The sequence below is a fragment of the Salmo salar genome, chromosome ssa23 (assembly GCF_905237065.1).
Source record: "Salmo salar chromosome ssa23, Ssal_v3.1, whole genome shotgun sequence".
Lineage (NCBI taxonomy): Eukaryota > Metazoa > Chordata > Actinopteri > Salmoniformes > Salmonidae > Salmo > Salmo salar.
This window is the reverse complement of record NC_059464.1, coordinates 8,170,815-8,193,211: the sequence shown is the minus strand read 5'-3', so window position 1 is coordinate 8,193,211 and position 22,397 is coordinate 8,170,815. Positions and strand designations below refer to the sequence as shown.

The 22,397-nt window shown below is 43.3% G+C and overlaps 1 protein-coding gene across 1 annotated transcript; it reads left to right on the top strand.

The window, feature by feature from the left end:
* The first annotated feature begins 19,417 nt into the window (after positions 1-19,417).
* LOC106583998 (protein FAM183A) lies at positions 19,418-21,237 on the top strand. The gene is made up of 4 exons (XM_014168727.2): positions 19,418-19,709; positions 20,467-20,526; positions 20,600-20,703; positions 20,835-21,237. Exons 1-4 carry the CDS (start codon positions 19,571-19,573, stop codon positions 20,946-20,948), a joined length of 417 nt encoding a protein of 138 aa, XP_014024202.1. The 5' UTR covers positions 19,418-19,570; the 3' UTR covers positions 20,949-21,237.
* Positions 21,238-22,397: the final 1,160 nt, after the last annotated feature.

The window sequence follows — 22,397 nt, the reverse complement described above, 5'->3', positions numbered from 1 at the left end:
AGCTGAGGAGCCTCGTTAAGACAATCAGTGTAGATTCTCTCTGTTTGTTTGTCATCACCCTCTCCTCTCTGTCTAGTAATGTCACACCTAACAGGGTCACAATCTGGGAGACTGAAGGTCAATATGTATGGGTCACACACACACACACACACACACACACACACACACACACACACACACACACACACACACACACACACACACACACACACACACACACACACACACACACACACACACACACACCTCTCTGTGCTGGGAGAGAGTGGAGAGAACGGAGACACTGGGACTTAAAGGATTGTCAGACTGGGTGTCAGCCCTGATGCCTCCACCCCTCCTTCTCCTATCCTATTCTCCTCCCATCACTCCATCTCCCTCCAGCCATCTCAATCTATCTCAGCCCTATCACTGACATGGCTCTGCACTGCTCTGATCTACCTGTCTTTGTCTTGTTTGGATGAGGCTGATGCTATCCTAGCTCTGTGGGTAAAACTACACTGCATCTGTCTGTCTCCAGAATCACAGTATAACAAGTGACACAGTCTCACCCAGAAATGGTACAGAGAAAACACAGAGAAAATAACTAGTATTGGTTTAAATCCTTTGACTCACCCAAACAAATTAACGTAATAAAACATCCCCATAAAAATCTATACGTTTAAGCTAGAGAGATGTTTTTTTGTTGCACGGGCTGTGTCACAATCCACCGCATCCGCATATGTCAGCCTTCCGCATCTGCAGTAGAAAGTGGCAGAGCTACAGCCGCTGTTTGTCAGACCAGGCGACGCCCCGAAAATCAGTCTTCTCGCGAAAAAGCCTATAGTTTTCAGAAGGATTTGGCCTACTAACTAATATAACCCAACTATGGAAAGGGGAGATGCTTACGAACGCGATAGTGTTTTCTGTTGTGTCACAGGACTTGTCTGAAGGTAACCTGGTATGGAGGTAGATTTGGGACCCCTAAAAAGGGGTTAAATACAGTGAACGCCAAAAGTATTGGGACAGTGCCAATTTTGTTTTTGTTTTGACTGTGTACTCCAGCACTTTGGATGTGAAATGATACAATGAAAGTGCAGACTGTCGGCTTCAATTTGAGGGTATTTTGACCCATATTAGATATCATACCCCCAAGACATGCTAACCTCTCACCGGTACAATAACAGGAGAGGTAAACTTTTTTTGTGGGTATTATATTTATGCCTCTGTAACTTTCTCAGTCACCATTACTCATGATTCATTCAGGATTACATGTAATCATGGTAGCATCCACATTAATGTAGAAGTGTTAAGAAACATATTCTATTCTTATTTACAATAAAAGTGACTCCAAAATGACACAGTACAATTTTTACCATTCATTTCTATTGGGCACAAAATTATCTAAAACACAACCAACGCAAACAACAAATGCATCCAAAAAGTTTGTGGAGTCACGAACTTGATATAATCATTGCGTGCAAGGAATATGGGACCAAATACTGCACGTTTTACTACTTTAATACACATCTAAGGGAATTTGTCCCAATACTTTTGGTCCCCTAAAATGGGGTGTGACTATGTACAAAAAGTGCTGTAATTCCTAAACGGTTCACCCGATATAGATGAAAATACCCTCAAATTAAAGTTTACATTCTGCACCTGAACCTCAGTCATTGTATCAGTTCAAATCAAACGTGCTGGAGTACAGAACCAAAAACAACAACAACAACAAAAAGCAAGAGAAAGAAAGCATGAGAACCAGTAATCCCACAGATAGAGAAACACTGAGGAGTGATATGATAATAATAGGATGATATAATAAGATGGCCTATTAGGTTGAAGTAGTTGTTATCAACGTGGACCAGCCTTGGGGTTATGCTGTACCATCCTCTAGTCATCACAGGTCCTTAACCCGGTCGTTACCGAACAACACTCAGTCCTCCATTAAGAGATGTCACATCTACCCATCTCACCTAACGCCAAGATACCCAATCAGATATCTGGGTTAACAAACTCCACAAAGCTTCTACATTATGCCTACAGCGGCCTGGTATAACTCAATACCCCCCCCCAGTACAACATTTAAACCAGCCTAACCTTATCATCACCATCCTGTCAGAGTCTGGCAGTAGCAGAATAGCAGTGAGACCCCACAGACAGAGGTAGTCTTAGGAGGCAGAACACATGCCTGAACAAAAGTAGGTCCCCTTGAGTTGAGTGTGTCTCTAAGTGGAGGGGGGATATTGCTATAACCCGATCCTCCAAATAGGGTTAGACGTGACAGGTAGTGAGTCCCCATCTTCCTTCCTTCCCTCCCAGGTAGAATCCAACTCCCAAGGATGGAGGGAGGGGGGAGGAATGGGCCTCGATCTCTGTTCCTACCTGTCCGCTCCTGCAGACGCCACCTCGGTTTGGGATCAGCTTAAACAGTCTCTCATCTCTCCTCTTCTCTCCCCTCCGTCTGCCAGGCTCCAGCATACGGTCTATGGGCTCCAGACATCACCACTCAGTTCAGCTCTGGATAAACACATCGGACTTCGACCGACAGTTAACATGAAAACGCGTCACTTGCTGATAGCAAGTCAGTGAAGCTTTGACTGGTTGGCTGAATTGTTTGCATATTTCGACTCTGTGGTATGCTGACGGTTGAAAATATTTTAAAAAAAGCATATGCCATCATAATCTCCTTTTTGAGAATCAGTTTTTTGACCAATGTAGCTGTCTCCAGGGGTAGACCGTCAATGATGACATTTGTCCTGTTGGCCATGATGTCGGTCCCATTTGTTGTATGATGTGCATTACATAGAGCACTCAAAACAACAGGAGAAAAACCAGTGAAAAACTAGACACTTGAAAAGGAGATAAAAGTCTGAGTTTCCCTACAGCTAGCCATCTCTTTGAGAACACGACAGCCACTGCTGCCAAAGCAGTTGATCCCTGCCCAAACTGGACTGATACACAACACATGTACAGAGCATATGGAGCGAGATGCATGGAGCCATTATGTACTGATAGGCTAGCGATCACATGAAAAAAACTAAAGATCTTAGATGAAGCCTATTACCGTACTTTATGGACCTTGAATAGTGATTAGCAGATAACCAGCTGGCAATGTATGGCTCGTGTATGTGTGTGTGTGTGTGTGTGTGTGTGTGTGTACCGCAGTGAAACAAAAACTTTTGATGCCTGCATCACAGCTCACTTTATGGACTGAGTTCATTGTCAGCTAGTCATTTTCTGACACTTTAACAGGAGAGTTGTTAGGGGATGCACTGCCAAGCCACTGCCAGGTGAAAAGTGTGACGATTGGTTGTTGGCAGTCGCCGCAGCATCACAAGAGCTGGCCGCAGACCAGAGCTCCATGTAAAGCCATTCCTCATGAGGAGTGTGTGTGTGTTGTGTGTCTCTGTGTGTATACGCATGCGTGCGTGTCCATGCATGTGCGGGTGTTCATGGATGTTTTCCAATATGCTGTTCTGAGATTTGCCAGTCAGAACTTCCTTCCCGGTAAGAGTGTGATATGAAAGCTGAACTAACAGTATGGCAGTCCTCCACTCCCTCCAACCCATACTAACACATACCCACGTACACACACAGAGCTACAACTGTGTTGCAAACATCGACTAAATCCCATTTGAGGTTTCATCAAGTTGGTGTTACATAAATGAACCCGTATGTTTGAATTAGATTGAAGATGAGTGTGTGTCTCCACAACATGGTTCTGACATTTGAAGAGTAATGTTGAAAGGCACTACAAAGTGAGGTGTCACCCAGAGATATTGCTTCAGCTCACGGAGGACTGACAGAGGGAGAGCAACCTAGAAGCTGTCCTAGATATTCATCCGCTCAGGTTAACAGGGCTCAGTGTGTTCTTGCTTTGAGGTGCACAGGAATCAGCTAAGTAAACAAAACCCTGCCAACATGAAGCACCCGACAAATAGCCTGTTAACCCATTTATCTCTGTAGAAGGCTACATTGGAGAGAGGTTGAGATATCAAAATTGTTTGAAATTGGAGTTTTCAGTTATTCTATAGATACACTACATGACCGAAAGTATGTGGAGACCTGCTTGTCGAACATCTCATTCCAAAATCATGAGCATTGATATGGAGTTGGTACCCCCTTTGCTGCTATAACAGCCTCCACTCTTCTGGAAAGGCTTTCCGTTAAATGTTGGAACATTGCTGAGGGGGCTTGCTTCCATTCAGCCACAAGAGCATTAGTGAAGTCGGGCACTGATGTTGGGTGATTAGCCCTGGCTCGGCATTCCAATTAATCCTAAACGGTGTTCAATAGGGTTGAGGTCATAGCTCTGTGCAAGCCAGTCAAGTTCTTCCACACTGATCTCATCAAACCATTTCTGTATGGACCTCACTTTGTGCACGGGGGCATTGTCATGCTTAAACAGGAAAGGGACTGCCCGAAACTATTGCCACAAAGTTGGAAGCACAGAATCATCTATAATATCATTGCTTGCTGTAGCTTTAAGATTTCCTTTCACTGGAAGGAACTAAGGGGCCTAGCCCAAACCATGAAAAACAGCCCCAGACCATTATTCCTCCTCCACCAAACTTTACAGTTGGCACTATGCATTCGAACAGGTAGCGTTCTCCTGGCATCCGCCAAACGCAGATTCGTCCATTGGACTGCCAGATGGTGAAGCGTGATTCATCACTGCAGGGAAAGCTTTTCCACTGCTCCAGAGTCCAATGGCGGCGAGCTTTACACCACTTCAGCCGACGCTTGGCATTGCGCATGGTGATCTTAGGCTTGTGTGCGGCTGCTCGGCCATGGAAACCCATTTCATGAAGCACCCGATAAACAGTACTTGTGCTGATGTTGCTTCCAGGGGCAGTTTAGAACGCTTACAGTTGACCGGGGCAGCTCTACCAGGGCAGAAGATTTGACGAACTAACATGTTGGAAAGGTGGCATTCTATGACAGTGCCGCGTTGAAAGTCACTTCAGTAAGGCCATTCTACTGTCAATGTTTGTCTATGGAGATTGCATGGCTGTGTGCTCGGTTTTATACTCCTGTCAGCAACAGGTGTGGTTGTTGACATAGCTGAATCCACTAATTTGTAGGGCTGCCCACATACTTTGTATATATAGTGTAATTACATGATGGACACGCTCCATTTTAATGTTCTGCGCTTGGTCTTTTAATGCAAACAGAGAGGACTGTGTTTAGTTCTAATGAGCTGTCTGGGAGTCTATTTTCCGTTAATAATTACACCAATCTCCATTTGATCTGCTTAGAGAGCAACCAAATCAAACAATAGGGGTGCTCTACCGAGACATTTTTATCGATAGGCCCTTCAATTGAGTTTCAAGTTATATTTGTCATATGCACAATTACAGTGAAATGCTTCACTTGGAAGCCCTACCCAACAGTGCAGTATTCAATATCAAATAGTATTACTAATATTTTTATTGTTGAAAAAAAACATGATAAATAAGAAATAAGAGAGTACGCTAAACACGGAGTCAGTACCAAATGTACAATGTGCAAGGATACTGGAGTATTGAGGTAGGTACGTACATGTAGGCAGGGATTAGGAGAAAGTGACTGGTAGCAGGACAAAGAATATTACAAATAGAAAACAGTATGGCAGCAGCATAAGTGGTGGGTGAGTGTGTGTATGTGTTAGTGTGTGTATGTGTGTAAGTGTGTCAGTGTAGGCGGATATACAGTGCATTCAGAAAGTATTCAGGTCCCTTCAAATTTTTCCACATTTTGTTACAGCCTTATTCTAAAATGGATTCAGTTGATGAGGAAAACAATTAATCTACACACAATACCCCATAATGACAACGCGAAAAGTTTTTGTTTTAGGTTTGCAAATTTAAAAAACAGAAATACGTTATTTACATAAGTATTCAAACCCTTTGCTATGAGACTCGAAATTGAGCTCAGGTGGATCCTGTTTCCATTAATCATTTTTGAGATGTATCCACAACTTGATTAGAGCCTACCTGTGGTAAATTCAACTGATTGGACATAATTTGGAAAGGCACACACCGGTCTATATAAGGTCCCACAGTTGACAGTGCATGTCAGAGCAAAAACCAAGCCATGAGATCGAAGGAATTGTCTGTAGAGCTCCGAGACAGGATTGTGTCAAGGCACAGATCTGGGGAAGAGCACAAAAAAATGTCTGCAGCATTGAAGGTCCCAAAGAACACAGTGACCTCAATCATTCTTAAATTGAAGAAGTTTGGAACCACCAAGACTCTTCCTAGAGCTGGCCGCCCGGCCAAACTGAGCAATCGGGGGAGAAGGGCCTTGTCAGGGAGGTGACCAAGAACCTGATGGTCACTCTGACAGAGCTCCAGAGTTCCTCTGTGGAGATGGGAGAACATTCCAGAAGGACAACCATCTCTACAGCACTCCACCAATCAGGCCTTTATGGTAGAGTGGCCAGACGGAAGCCACTCCTCAGTAAAAGGAACATGAAAGCCCGCTTGGAGTTTACCAAAAGGCACCAAAAAGACTCTCAGACCATGAGAAACAAGATTCTCTAGTCTAACTCTTTGGCCTGAATGCCAAGCGACACGCCTGGAGGAAACCAGGCACCGCTCATCACCGGCCAACACCATCCCTATGGGGATGCATGATGGTGGCAGCAGCATCATGCTGTGGGGATGTTTTTCAGCGGCAGGGACTGGGAGATTAGTCAGGATCGAGGAACAGATGAACGGAGAAAAGTACAGAGAGATCCTTGATGAAAACCTGCTCCATAGCGCTCAGGACCTCAGACTGGGGGCGACGGTTCACCTTTCAACAGGACAATGACCCTAAGCACACAGCCAAGACAACGCAGAAGTGGCTTCGGGACAAGTCTCTGAATGTCCTTGAGTGGCCCAGCCAAAGCACGGACTTGAACTCGATCAAACATCTCTGGAGAGACCTGAAAATAGCTGTGCAGCGACGCTCCCCATCCAACCCGACAGAGATTGAGACGATCTGCAGAGAAGAATGGGAGAAACTCCTCTAATACAGCGGTGCCAAGCTTGTAGCGTCATACCCAAGGAAACTCGAGGCTGTAATGGCTGCCAAAGGTGCTTCAACAAAGCACTAAGTAAAGGGTCTGAATACTTATGTAAATGTGATATCAGTTTTTTATTTGCAAACATTTCTAAAAACCTGTTTTTACTTTGTCATTATGGGGTATTGTGTGTGGATTGATGAGGAAAAAATACAATTTAATCAATTTTAGAATAAGGCTGTAACAAAAGGTGGAAAAAGTTAAGGTGTCTGAATACTTTCCTAATGCACTGTACATGTCAGAGGGCTAAAAAGTGACTGGTAGTAGGAATATATAAATGTTTATGGTAATATACATGTAAACAGGAGTAATAGTGACCAGTATCAGGCTAAATAAATAGATACTAATAGTAATGGCAATCAATAATCAATGAACAGCAGCGTAGTGGTAAGCATTTATATATTAGTCTACACCTGTTATTTACGAATCGTGACAAATACAATTTGATAATAATGAACCTAATCAATAATCATTTTAGCAGCAGCGTATGTGTGAGGGGGAGCAGTAGTTGTTAACCGTTTACTAGTCTTATGGCCAGGGGATAGAAGCTGTTTAAGGTTCTGTTGGTCTGAGCCTTGATGTACCGGTACCACCTGCCAGACGGGAGCATGGAGAATAGTCCATGTCTCAGGAGGCTGGATTCTTCGGCAATTTTTTGGTCCTTTCTCAGACACCGCCTGGCATGTACGGGCATGTACCGCCTGGCATGTATGGGGCGACAGGTAATAATAATAATAATAATACATTTTAGTTGGCGGACGCCTTTCAGGGTACTCAAGGACACCTTGCATTAAAAGTTGGCCTATATAAAAGCAAGTGCAGTACATAAGATCATAAAATCAATTGTATCAATCAAAGTAACATTTCAATCAAAGGACAAGACGAAACAGGACAGATAAAAAGAGGATGGAGGGGTTGGGTAGAGTATACAAACCCGGTATAGGGTAAGGGTTTAGGTTTAGGGGGTAGGGTTGTGAATAGGACACAAACCCGGTTTAGGGTAAGGTTGTAGGTTGGGGGTGCACATAGGTATACTGAGAATGCACAGAAGGGGGGGGGGCAGGACAGAGTCAATCATAGAACACAGGCTATAGGTTTTCAGCATCCTTGAAGAAGTCTGTTTTTAGGAGGTGTTTGAAAGTGTCTGCATGTTGTATGTGTGGGGGGAGTGCATTCTAGAGCAGCAGAGCAGCTTAAGGCCTGGGCACCCATGGTGGAGAGGCGTAATTGGGGGGGGGGGGGGGGACAAGGAGACCATCAGAGGAGGAGCGGAGGGAGCGGGAAGCTGCTTAGACAGGGAGAAGGTCTGAGAGGTAGGAGGGTGCCTGGTTGTGGAGGGCTTTGTAGGTGAGGAGTGTCTTAAAGTTAATAAGGGATTGCACATGGAGTCATTGTAGATTGATGAGGATTGGTGTGATGTGTACCGTGGATTTGGTGTGGGTGAAGATTCTGGCAGCAGAGTTCTGGACCAGTTGAAGTCTGTTGGTGAGTTTGGTGGGGATTCCAGTGAGCAGTGCTGCAATAGTCCAAACAGGAAGTGACAAGGGCATAGATGAGGGTGGAGGTGAGGGGCGGAGCCTGGAGATATTGCAGAGGTGAAAGAACGCTGTCCCGGTGATGGTTTTTAGGTGGGGTTCGAACGAGAGGGAACTGTACAGGAAGAAACAGAGGCTTTTGACTTGTGTTGACAGAGAGACTGGAAACTATCTATGGTGGTGATGTGCTGTTTGGAGAGAGTGGTAGCCTAGCGGTTAAGAGTGTAGGGCCAGTAACCGAAAGGTCGCTGGATTGAATCCCCGAGCAGACTAGGTGAAAAATCTGTTGATGTGATCGTAGTCCTTTACACTCGCACACCATATATGGCAGATTTTGGCAATAATAAGCACCTACATTGGAACCTGGTGGCTGTACAGTAACATGCTATACATCAGAGCGTTGTCCTTCACAGTGCTGTATAGAATTTGACTGACAGCCATTCTGAACTTCAATACCACGCACAACAAGAAGTTGCCTCCACCCCTCCTGATAATTGGGCAACCTTTGCAAATGTTTTGTTGTCTGAGTGAGGGAAATGCTGCAAATTAAGATGACAATGCATTTTTAAAGAGGAGACGTTGAGGAATATAATTAGCAAGCCAAACACCCGTGAGTCCAAATGTGCACTTCACATTTCCAAATCATAAAACTGAAGTCCACTTTGACAGAGTCAACGTTTATGATCACTATGTTTGATAAACAGTTGCAAGATGACACGGCGTCAAACCCTGGATTGTTCTGAACAGAATGAGGCTGCTTGTTTATTGTGAAGAAAATGTGCTGCTGTACATGCACCTGAATGCAAGCATGACTCCTTTCTGTTTCGAACCAACCAATCACTTTCTCCAAATTGCCTTGTGAAAGCCTAACAATGTAGGATCGTATTTTAGAACTTAACTAGTCATGTTGGCAATAGAACAAGCTTTCAAATGATGCCCACCTGACCCAGTTTGCGATTGACAATAGACCGTTTTTGGCTTGCGTAAACAACAACAGTAATTGTTCCAAACGACACAACTACAAGTGGTGTGCTTGCTGTAGTTCCTCAACGGCACAGCTAGGCGAGCTCTAAAAAGTACCTTATTACTTGAAGACTCTTCTTTGAAATTGCTTAGGAACTGTGCACACTTTGGAGAGGTGTGTGGCCACTTAAGAAAACAGTTATTCCTCTCACTCAAACGCTTGTAATTTTATGGGCTTACGTTGCACCTACCCCACATTTTCCAGGAATAGTCTTATCATGTTGCTGAATGTATGCAGAGTATTTTCAGATTACGTTATCAAAATATTTGTCAAAAAGTACAGTAAATATAAAATGCACATAAAATCAACAGTTGAAATGTTTGGATTCAGTCTTGTGTCAGGTGAACTCACCATTGGTCTAATAATTTGTCCATTATCTCCAAACTGTTCCCTTTCATCTGCTACCTTATAGGCCAATTCCCCAGTGTAAAGGGTTAAGCACGGCACTTAATACTAATTGCTCCTGCAAGTTGCTCTGGATACCCTTACAGAAAAACCACATTAATTACATATGTGATCACGTGATCTTATGTAAAGGTAACATGTTATACAACCTGTAAAAGCCACATGTGATAACATGAAACAGCACATGTGAAAACATGAACTCGTGAAATAAATGTGTCTAATGGGGATACAACATTTTAACGTGATAACATGAAACTACACGTGACAACATTTGAACATTTTTCACATGTAAAACTGCTAATTCAATTTTCACATGTATATGTTTTTCATTTGAAAATACAATTCCACATGTGAGAGTTCGATTTTTACTGAAAAGTTTTTCACAAGTGCAAATTAGATTAACACGTAAACGTTTTTCACATGTGAAAATGCTAATACATTTTTCACATATGAATGTTTTTTTGGGGGTGTGAGAAGGTGGTGTTAACATAACAACTGACCTCACGTGTCTCTTTTGTTCTCACATTTCAGCTCAAGATGTGAAAACAGCTATTTCACGGGTTCTTAAGGATCCGAGGGGCCATGCCAAATCATTTTAGCCTCCTGAGGGAGAAGAGGCACTGCTGTGCCTTCTTCATGACTGTTCTGGTGTGAGAGGAGCACGTTGATTCCTCAGTGATGTGGACATCGAGAAACTTAAAGCTCTTGACCCTCTCCACAGAGGCCCCGACGTTGTGGATGGGAGTGTGCAACTGCCCCTGTTGAAGTCCAAATGGTGTTTGTTACTATTATTTTTATCTTTCTTGTTTTTTTTCTTTTCAGTGCAGCCTCTGAAAACCCTTAGGGTTTTTCTTCTTTTGGTCTTTTTGTTAAGAGGGTTGATTGGTCCATCTGTCTGAAGAGCAGAGGAGACTCAAGAAAGACCAGTTTAGAGAGGTGAAAATAGAGAGAGAGGAGAGATGGAGGTATGAGGAGAGATGGAGGGATGAGAAGAGGTGGAGGGTGCAGAGCTTCAATTTTGAATTTTCATTAGAGCTAATCTGAGAAATTAATAATCTAGACAGCAATGTGAAGCTATGACGAACATACCCACTCCTTGTATCGCCACCTAACCTAGACACAACCTCGCCACTTTAACTCACCCTTTTTCTTACCACCCTTCATACCCCTACTCTCTCCCCTAACTCCCCCCCTACTTCACCCCTGGTCTATCCTCACATCCACCTCCTCCCACCACTCCATCACTTCAATTTTCCCCTCCTTCCCCACCTCACCCTCACCTCCTCGGAGACACAGAGAGAGAGAGGGAGAGACATGGAGACAGGGTCAGGCCCCTCACTCTCTAAGGAAACCCAATCCCTCTTTTTTGCTCGCTGTAAGTGGGTAGCTGCCGACTGACAGACGCGACATCTAGCTGGCCTGTCACTGCGAGTGTGTGTGTGTGTGTGTGTGTGTGTGTGTGTGTATGTGTATATATATATATATATATATATATTTATTTGTGTGTGATTTCTTACATAAATTACACTGTTAATTTAATGTGGCTGCTTTCTAGTCGTCCGCGAAAGGAGGGCAAGCTTTTAAGAGATTACACACCAGGTGCTTAACAGGAGGACAAGACAGAGCCAGTTACAGCCAGGGCAGAGCTCTCCTGTCAGTGTTAAAGTTGGTTCAAGTGGATGTAACTGATATATGAGATGAAAATATAATGACATGTCTCATGTCTGGATGAGTCACATTTCACGAGTCAGTTGTCATACAATGTTAGCCTACCATGTTAGCCTATGGATTATCTTGGCAAAGGAGATATGCTCACTAATAGGGATGTAAACAAATTTGTGAACAACATTTTAGAGAAATAAGCTTTTTATGCGTATGGAAAATGTTTTTATAGCTCATGGCACATGGGATCAACACTTTACATGTTGCGTTTATATATTTTTTCAGTGTATAAACATAGATTGAATGAATCATATCCCCATGAACATCAATCTCCAGCTTCCTTTCAAAGTCTGGTGACACAAGACTATATCCTTATTGCTATCCAGAGCCTGTTTTCAGCCTTTCACTAAGGGCAGTGTATTGAGTCATGAAGTGACCTTATCACCTCCAGTGACGTGACCTTCGGGTCATTTTATGATCTGCCTCTGCTCTCTCGTTCTCTCTCTCGCTGCCCTGTCCCTCTCCTCTACACCTGCAGTGACCTGTGACCTCTGGGATGAGTTCTGCTGTCATGACTTCCTGTCACCTGTGAGGTATGCCAGGGGACGTGGTCAGGTTAGGGCATGGCCCCGCAGGTGGATCCCCTTCCTAAACAAAGATCACTCTGCTCTTGTCAGGAATGTGACATGGAGGACGACCCTGGTCTCTTCTGCAATCCCTCTCTCAACAGCAGTACCATTCAGAAGAGGTGAGGCATGGTGAGCCGTGGACGCCGCACTGGTGTCATTAGCCCTGAGCTAAACGCAGGTTGGCATTTATTGTCATGAATCTTTCCCTGAAGGCTGCTCGGCAAAGTCGTAACATCTGATTTTAAACCTTAACCACACCGCTAACCCTAATGCCGAACCGTAAATACATTTTTGTTTTCATGAATTTTTACAATATAACCAACTTTTCTTTGCAGCCTCCAGGGCAAGATTTGTGACAATAAATGTCAACCTGCGCGCTAAGCTGTCCTGCTATGACAACAAAAAATATGAAATTGATTTGTCTCCCTCAGGTAGGCTTTATTGCATATTAATGAATTTGGATAATGTTCCGTCAAACATATTAAAAAAGGTAGGACATGCCTCCAACCCATTTTCACTTGTTGAATTTAAGACTTCATGGCATCGGCGTAGTTAGGGGTGGGCTTCTAAGGCTGCAACCCTGAATGTTTTCAGTCCAGCCCCTAACCTTTTGATGGTCAAATATTGTGAAATTGCGGCCTGTCAAAAAATACCATGCAAACACCTCGGAACGGACAGACAGGCTGTTTGAATATGCACCCAGCGGTTTCTAAAGCCAGCATGGCATGTTAAATTTGTTTTCTTCCTATAAATTTGGCTCTAGCGCATGAACAGCTTGGGCTATTAGCTATTATGACCCCACAAATGAAAGCTAAGACTCCTAGGAACATACAGTATATGTGCCTTCTGTTTCCCTCCACAACGTTCACAAGCCACGCATGAGTCGTTCGAAGGGACTTTGACAAAACCACTGAATGACTGGGGTAAATTAAATTGAATTAAATTGGGATAATCTTCCTAGAAATTTGGCTCCAGCCTTGGAACGGTTATTCTATTAGCAATTATGACCCCATTCCTGAAAGTTAAGACATATCTTGTGTTCTAAGAAAGATGAAATACACAATGATTGCCTGATGATCTTCCTTCTGCTTCCCTGAATATTCCAATACTTGTACGATGCATTTCAATCACTTGAAAGCATACTTAATTCAGACTTAAATTTTGCATTACCTGATTTGACATATCTTTGTGTTCTTTATAAAGGCCAGATTCAAAAGCTTCATCATTTTTCTTTACAGATTTGTTTCAGGGTCCTAAAATTGAAAAAAAAAAAAGAAAAGAAAGTGTGATGGTCCATGCTATCACTATTTTAAAACAGATATGTGTGTTAATAGGGCAGTAAATATAGTACAGAAAATGCACATTTTCAGTGGAATGCACTGTACTTTTGTCATTGTAAAGGTCTGCCCCGTCTCCCCTTTGAAAGAAGACAGACATTGGATTATGATGATTTGTCTGACAACAATTGTAAGCATGTTATTTTATTTTACTGAACTGTACACTCACCATACAGTTTATTAGGTACACCCCTCCATTCACGAAACTGGATCGCTTGAGTCGTGTGGCCATGGCTTGCTATATAAAGCAGGCAGACAGGTATCCAGTTACTCTTTGATTAAACGTGAGACTGGGCAAAATGAGTGACCTAAGCGACTGAGTGTGGTATGATTGTTGGTGTCAGGCACGTCAGATCCAGTATCTCAGAAACAGCCGCCCTCCTGGACTTTTCATGAATGGCAGAGTCTAGGGTTTACCGAGAACGGTGCGACAAACAAAAACACATCCAGTCAGTGGCAGTCCTGTGGGCGAAAACAGCTCGTTGATGAGAGAGAGGTTGAAGGAGAATGGCAAAAATCGTGCAAGCTAACAGGCGGGCCACAGACAAGCAAATAACGGCGCTGTGGTGTGCAGAATGGCATCTTGTAACGCACACAAATGATCAATCCTTGACACGGATGGGCTATTGCAGCAGACAACCACTCCAGGTTCCAATCCTATTAACTAGAAACAAGAAGAAGCGGCTCCAGTGGGAACAAGATCACCAACACTGGACAATCGAGTGGAAAACAGCCTGGTCCAACGAATCCCAGTTCCTGTTGCATCATGCTGATGGCAGAGTAAGTATTTGGAGTAAAAAGCATGAGTCCATGGACCCATCCTGCCTGGTGTCAAAGGTACAGGCTTGTGGTGGTGGCGTACTGCTGTCCAATCTGCAGCAACTGCGTGATGCCATTGCGTCAGCAAGGACCAACATCCTTGTGGAACGTTTCCGACGTGTAGAATCAATGCCCCGAATAATTCAAGCTGTTCTGGAGGCAAAGGGGGTCCAACCCAGTACGAGATGGGTGTACCTAATAAACTGTCCAGTGATTATATATTGTTAAGCGGGAGAGAGAAAGAGTGTGAGGGGGCTTGGGTAACAGTGCGATTCTTTAAGCAGTTTGGCTCATTGGAGAAGCCCCGTTTATGCGTGGTTCTAATGTCTCTGTTATCCTAATCTTGTCCACATTCTGATGGTGCTCGAATTTTTAGACATATATAGATGATTAAAAGACACATTGTGATTTGATTGTGATCAGTCCTTCCTGACCACCTCCGGATGTAGTCAGTCACACATTGTTCCTGGATCTGCACAGTGAATCCATTTAAATCACAATTATCCTGCCCTCTACAATCATTGACAGGTTATGCCATTGACTTATCGCATCAACATGTCTCTTAAAATAAATAAATATTATTTTGAAAGACTATCTGCATTTAGGATGTTGAAATTCATTTTTTTCTGGGTGAGACCCCCCAGACCCCCCTACTAAGGTTCCCCATCTTTGGGCTAAGCCCCCAATTTCCTCAAATCCTAGCAACGCCATTAACCGAATCAATGGGGTGTTCAGCAGACACACACACACACACACACACACACACACACACACACACACACACACACACACACACACACACACACACACACACACACACACACACACACACACACACACACGCACACACGCACACACACACGCACACACACACGCACACACGCGCCGCGCGCGCGCGCACCCGAGGGTGCCCCGTCTCTCCGCCTCACTCCTCTAATGCCTCCAGCTAATCAGCTCTGTTAGCAAACAAGGCAGAGAGAATCACCATCCTCCACGCTCCCTGTCTCACTCCAGGCCAGTGATATTAATGAAGATGAGCTAGTGTAGTCAGGAGGGCAAATAGGAGGACAAATTAGATTAAAACACGACTACATAGTGGAGGGCAGAGGAGCGCCATAGATGAGTGAGCTCACATCACCCACTACTGCAACCCGGTGGAGAAACCATGCAACTGCCTGAGACAAGAAGAGAGCAGAAAGCATACAACACAGGCCTCTTGCCTTTGTGACCAAAAAACAAAGATACTACAGTCTGCAGGGAAGGGTAGACTATAAAGTAACTTTGGTCAGATATCTATTCTACAACAAGGTATATTCTAATCTGTGCTGCTCTAATTAGCTGCGCTCAACCAGTGAGAAAGTCTACTACTGGAGGCACAACAGGGAGATTTGAGAAAGGAGCAATGGTGACATATCAGTAAGATCTGATCTGAGGACGGCTTTCCCACGACTGGGGTGTCTCCACTGCACCTCACATAAACAAATCACAAGCATCAGCTGTGTGTGTGTGTGTGTGTGTGTGTGTGTGTGTGTGTGTGTGTGTGTGTGTGTGTGTGTGTGTGTGTGTGTGTGTGTGTGTGTGTGTGTGTGTGTGTGTGTGTGTGTGTCTCCAGATAAACATTCCCCTGCTATCACCTGTCCTGCTGGCTCCATTGTGAGCATAGTATGTATACATGGCTAGACTGAATGGCACTGAATGTGTGGGTAGTGGTGCCTGCTGCTCCACCAAACACAAGTGGAGAGGGGAGACTGGAAAAACACTATCTCACTCAGCAGCTACACACACACACACAGTCAGCCAGTCCCTTCCTTGATGTCGTACCACAGTAGTGTACAGTATGTGTAGATGTGTGTGGGCATTATCTTGGTGTGTGTGGAGACAATAGGCCACGAGAGGAGGGCTGTGTTAAGAGTTGTGTTCAAAATGGGGTGGTGGATGACTGGCAGTCACAGACTGCGCTAGGCTCAGAGGCTCCAGGTACAAACCACAGAGAAATAATTCTCTCACGGTCTTAGGTCTTCACTGGAGATAGCAAAGTCTATGTACAAACACACTGTCTTCTATGGGCTCTCTTCTCTACTGGCTGAGGAGCAGGGTTAGATGGGATTCGTCACTACCTTATCATCATCTCTAAGGTAGTCTTGTTTGCCTGTTTATGTGATAAAAATATAGCTATTTATGTCTTGTATCGCTATTTGATTTGGCATTTTTTTAAATGTCAAATTCCTTTTCTGGAGTCTTTAAAAAATTAAAAAAAGAAGATCTCCCCACCGATTCCATTAATCCCTAAGGAGTCTGATGCATAACATGCACCCTATTTCATAAAAACATCAGTTTATGAAAAAAAAATCAATTTACATCTTCAAAGTGCTATTTCATGAGACATTTATACAGTTCCCTTTGATTCTCATCCACAACCACTCATGTTCCAAAAGGTCATGTTCAGTAAATGAAAAGCTACACAGGAAGTTCATTAAATGACAGTTCTAAATTCCAAATTCCACCACCAGTGTGTTGTTCTTTCCCCGTGGTAAGTAAATATCAGCAGAGTTCATTAGTGGTCATAACTAAGTGGATTAGAGAGTGTGAAGGAATAAAACGCAGGCTCTTGTTAGTTCTGTGTTGGATTAATCAGGGAGAAAATGGCTGTATTATACTGTACATTACATAATGTTTAATTAGCAGGCTAGTTGGAGGGCAATTTGTAATTAGAACATGGCTTCGTCGGGAAAGGTCAAAAGCTGTTGATTGCCATGACGCAGAGTTGGCCTGTCTACTATGGAAAGGGTCGTGAATATTGAGCCGTTATTGGCTTTGATACTGAGCCATGTTCTGGGGCACAAACTCTCGATCTCTCTCTACTTTGCACACACATTAGTTCTATACGACATTATATGGTGTATAAAGTTGCCTTACAATCTAATGTTCTTTTCCATGGCCTTTCTAAATAATAGGTATATTCAAAAATAGTTACAAATTCTTCCATTATGGCCGGAGGATGTGAACTACATCAAAATGCCAACCTGACAATCTAAAAACATTGCCCTCTCTCTGTTCTCTGATCCAGAATGCAAAAGGAGAGAAAGTGACTGTCTTGACATTAACATGGATGGACATTGTGACAGGGGACAGAGGGATGTGCTTGACATGACACACCCCGAGTCCCTCACACACATACAGAGAAATATCACAAAACACGAGACAAACTCTCTCACTCTCACACACACACACACACACACACACACACACACACACACACACACACACTGGAGCCTACTAATCTGCCTCTAGATCTTCCCAATAACAAAGCTGCACTCTAACACAAGCTGATTCTCCAACTCCCTGGGAAGCTAGTCCATTTTTCCTGTTATTACTTTGTATATTTTTCATTATTTTCCGGAGACAACAATAACCCTTAAATCAGGTTACGACATGGGAAGGGAGAACAGCGGAGGATCTCTGACTTTATTAACCTGTCTCTTTCCATGAGGGAAGCAGTGACACAGAACCATCCAGCAGAGAGACACACTGCTCAGAAACCCTCAGAAGGGGAGGGGGGACAATAATAATTGTCTCAGAACAGGGGGAAGGAACGAGGAAGGGACTAAGGAAGACTGGAGGAAGGGAAATGAAATGAAAGGGAAATTAAATAAAAGGCCTTATGTGATGGGACAAGTGCAGGCACTTCACAGCCGTGAGATTGTCATCACTGCTTTGCAAATACACCAGTGATCCTGAGGGACCCATCCAACCAAATGCTCCATTTACAAGAGGAAGTGTGTGTGCGCCTTTGTAAATGTGCATGTGTGTGAGTGAGAAGCCCTGATTGTGACACTACAGATGGTAGACTAACTCAAGCGTAGTTCTGCACAATCTGAAAACCTCAATTCGGTTTCCAAGCATCGTGCAGTCAGTCACTAGACTGTACTTTCTCCCATTACTGTTAAATATTCATAACAGTTAACCCAGTAGGCTACATACAGTACATCAGCAACACGGAGACGATAACAGATGGAGATGGGGAAAGAGCAGCTGAACACTAAAGTGCTCCAAGTATCTTGTGCCAGTGTCTGCCTGACAAATACCATGTCCCAAATTGCACCCTTTTCCCTATATAGTGGACTACTTTTGTCCAGGGCCCATAGGGCTCTGGTCAAAAGAAGTGCCATGTAGAGAATAGGATGCCATTTGGGACACAGTCCGAGTGTACATCTAAAACATTCTGATTGGTGAGATTGTGGAGAAAAAAAATCACAATATGAAGACAAGAAAAGGTAAGATTGATAGCCACTCGCAAAACCTAGTAGGCATACAACATAAACCTAAGACAAGACAAATGGGTCTCTATGAAAACTCGGAATCAATATCAAACACAACGGTCTTCGAAATTAAATCAACAGCAGTCTGAAAAACAAAAACTCACAGACTGACCAAGCAATAATCTCAGGCTATATATATATTATTCGTCGAGCCTATCAGATATAAATATAGCCCTAGAGACGAGGGCGGCCGAGGACAACCAAGGTCTTGTATTGGAACTGGACACCACCTCTGGCATGGTTAAATAGAGGGAGACCGGGGATCCTCATGTCAATACAGCTATGACCTTGTCATCACATTCTACTCATGCAGCCAGGCCTAAATATAAAAAAAACACGTACTGAACAGAGCAGCTCGTGTAAAGATTTAAAGCCCCAAACGTTTGATATAGTATCTCTAGATATCAAACAAGCAAACTTGGCTTGCATTTCACAATATTTTCTTTGATGTTTTTCAATTGCCAACGTTGAAGTAAATTGATTTAATGGTGGCCTACAAGACAGAATGCACTCTCTTCACTAATAGGGCAAGAGCACAGTAGACTACAGCCCCTGTAGCTCTGAACAGAAATACATTTTTAATTTCATCCGTGGCTGACTGAAAGAAAATGTGTATTGTGCGCCCTCGTGTGGCCACTAAATACCTGTACATTGAGGTTCTGTTTACTGTTGCTAGGCAAAGAGAACTAAAGAAAACTTGTATGCGATTGATAGCTAGTTTGTATTTCGAAGGCTGGCTTGCTACAAAGTTGCACACTACGTAGTGTCTCGCGTGTTTTCTCTGGATTGCGGCCGAATTTTACACGAACCAGGATGGCAGCGGCTAAGCAACCAAAAGAAAAGCATCCTGTGGATATTGTTCATCAGAACGCAATTCACGTCGAGACCATAAAGAAGGAGAATAGGAGCCAACAATTGTACACGCTATTTAGCGTAAACCCGTACAAAAGACGTAAGCACATTCAACCGCCGTAGAAAGGTTTGTGTATTAATGTGAACGATGAGGAATTTCATGATGAACAACTACTGTAATTGCTTTTTGTCCAATCCCCTACTGTGTCATAACCTGGTCACAAGCTAGTATCACAGGAATGAAACCACTTCAAAAGCTTTAGCTATATACAAACTCAAAGACATGGACAAAAAAAAACTAAAACACCTAGCTATCACCACACTCCAATTAAGAAATACAACCTCCTGAGTTAACAGCCTTTTATGTTTTGCCCGACACCTCTGCTGTTTAAGATCACTCAGTTAGTAACATACTGCAAGGACAATACCAGGACGACAAGAGCTTCAACCAGAGGAGTCTGCTCAACTCAGTTTAGGCCCGACAGCTTTTTCAGTCAGAGCGTCTGGATTATGGAACACCCTGCCAACCAGTGAGAGTATTTTTGCTAGCTTCAAGGCAGACCTGAAAAAGTGTCTAGTGTAAAACCAGTCATGTGAAGATTAAGGCATTCTGCTACTTAAAATGTCAGATACTGTAGGACCAAAGGAATTTAAACTCTGAAGTAGTATCATTATATTGTATATTTTTGCCTATTTTGATTTGTTATATATATACATATATATAGAGAGAGATATCTTAAGCGTTATATTGTAATGATGTATTGAAGTATATCGTTTTCTGTCCGGGACTACATATATCAGCTGTCTAGCTAAATCTCTGACAAATAAACCAATAGTCATCTTCTTTTACTTCTCAGTTCATGTTTTGACTGACAAGCCTATGGCCAGCCCCACCCACGACAACATAGAGGAGGATCGTAAGTATGATGCCTAGCTTTTCAATATTATCGGAGATGTTGGCCAGTCTCTTAGATTATGTTTCCCCCCCAGCTGCTTTCCTGAAGATCATCCACAGGGCTTGTTTGGGACCAACCAAGAAATACACTCACCCCCAAACTGAGAGCCAAGAAATAGGCTGGATATCCAGACCTCTGGTAAGAACTCCCACTTTGTGAGTGATTATGAGAATACGTTTCAAAGTTGTGTCCCCTTCTTTAGTGTCCTTAGCCTGCTCTGGCACTCCTACAATCTCATTTTTCCTAAAATAGCTTTTTTGCCCTGTCAGATTGTTTCAGATCGCAGTGATAAGAGGCTGAACTGGCCACGGCACAACTCTGAGATCACCAAGTACATGGATGCAGCATGGCGTCTGAAAGAACAGACACAGAACCTGGGCTAGATCTACGGCCTACTACAAGCTGCCTACAAGACCCAATTTGGATAAACTACTGGACCATTGGCCTCTTTGCTGGATATCAATTGAGAAATATTAAATGGAAACATGGCTATGAAGAATATTGCTTTACTGTCCCAAGCAAACAACTGGTTGCAGACAGACCGACTGTATAATGTCAAACACCATCACGTCATACAGAAAATAAATATTGAACTAGTACAAATCATTTATCAAAAATAAAACAGATACAGGAGCAGGTATAGCCTGGTTCCAAGTCTGTTTGTGCCCTTGCCATCTCCATTGTGGTCATTGTCAAGCCAAACATGACACTGCATGACAATGAGTGACAAGGAGTTTGTATAATACCACAGACTGGCACTCAATTCTGTTTGTCACATGCGCCGAATACAACAAGTGTAGACCTTACCATGAAATGCTTACTTACAAGTCCTTAGCCAACAACGCAGTTTAAGAAAGCGTTAAGAAAATATTTACTAAATAAACTAAAGTTTAAAAAAAAAATAATCAAGAAACGTACATAACAATAGCAAGGCTATATACAGGGGGTATGCATAGATAATAGACAGCGAGTAGCAACATGATAGTTCATTTGTGATGTGGACACCAAGGAACTTGAAACTCTCAACCCGCTCCACTTCAGCCCTGTCCAGCCCTCCTTGTCTTTCTCACATTGAGGGAGACTGTCGTCCTGGCACCACGCTGCCAGGTCTCTGACCTCCTCCCTATAAGCTGTCTCATTGTCGGTGATCAGGCCTACCACGGTTGTGTCGTCAGCAAACTTAATGGTGTTCGAGTCGTGCTTGGCCACGCAGTCGTGGATGAACAGGGAGTGCAGGAGGGGACTAAGCAAGCACCCGAGGGGCCCCAGTGTTCAGGATCAGCGTGGGGGCGATCCGTCAGGAAGTCCAGGATCCAGTTGCAGAGGGAGGTGTTTAGTCCCAGGGTCCTTAGTTTAGTGATGAGCTTTGTGGGTACTATGGTGTTGAACGCCACTTTGAAGTTTGTGGAAATGTCAAATTAATGTAGAATATAACACAGATCTGGTAAAAGACAAGATATATTTTTTTTTGTACCATCATCTTTGAAATGCAAGAGAAAGACCTTAATGTAATTTTACAGTCCAGACTTTGGGCTCTAGATGGCAACAGTGTAGGTGCAACATTTTAGACTGATCCAATGAACCATTTTAGACTGCCAAAATGTGCCTAATTGGTTTAATACATTTTCACTTCATAATTGTGCACTCTCCTCAAAACAATAGAATTGTATTCTTTCACAATAGCTACTGTATATTGAAAAGTGCAATTAGATTAACAAGAATTTACATTTGCTGCCCATATCAGATATGTCTGTGTCCTGGGCGTTTACTTACAACCTCATGCTAACCACATTAGTCTACATTAGCTCAACTGTCCCACGAGGGGATACACA

What these genes read in the sequence shown, in the direction of transcription:
- LOC106583998 (XM_014168727.2), top strand. Translation starts at nt 19,571, where the DNA reads ATGGCAGCGGCTAAGCAACCAAAAGAAAAGCATCCTGTGGATATTGTT. An exon ending in CGTAAACCCGTACAAAAGAC is followed by an intron (nt 19,710 to 20,466) that starts GTAAGCACATTC and finishes TTTACTTCTCAG; the next exon opens with TTCATGTTTTGACTGACAAG. An exon ending in GCTGGATATCCAGACCTCTG is followed by an intron (nt 20,704 to 20,834) that starts GTAAGAACTCCC and finishes TTGCCCTGTCAG; the next exon opens with ATTGTTTCAGATCGCAGTGA.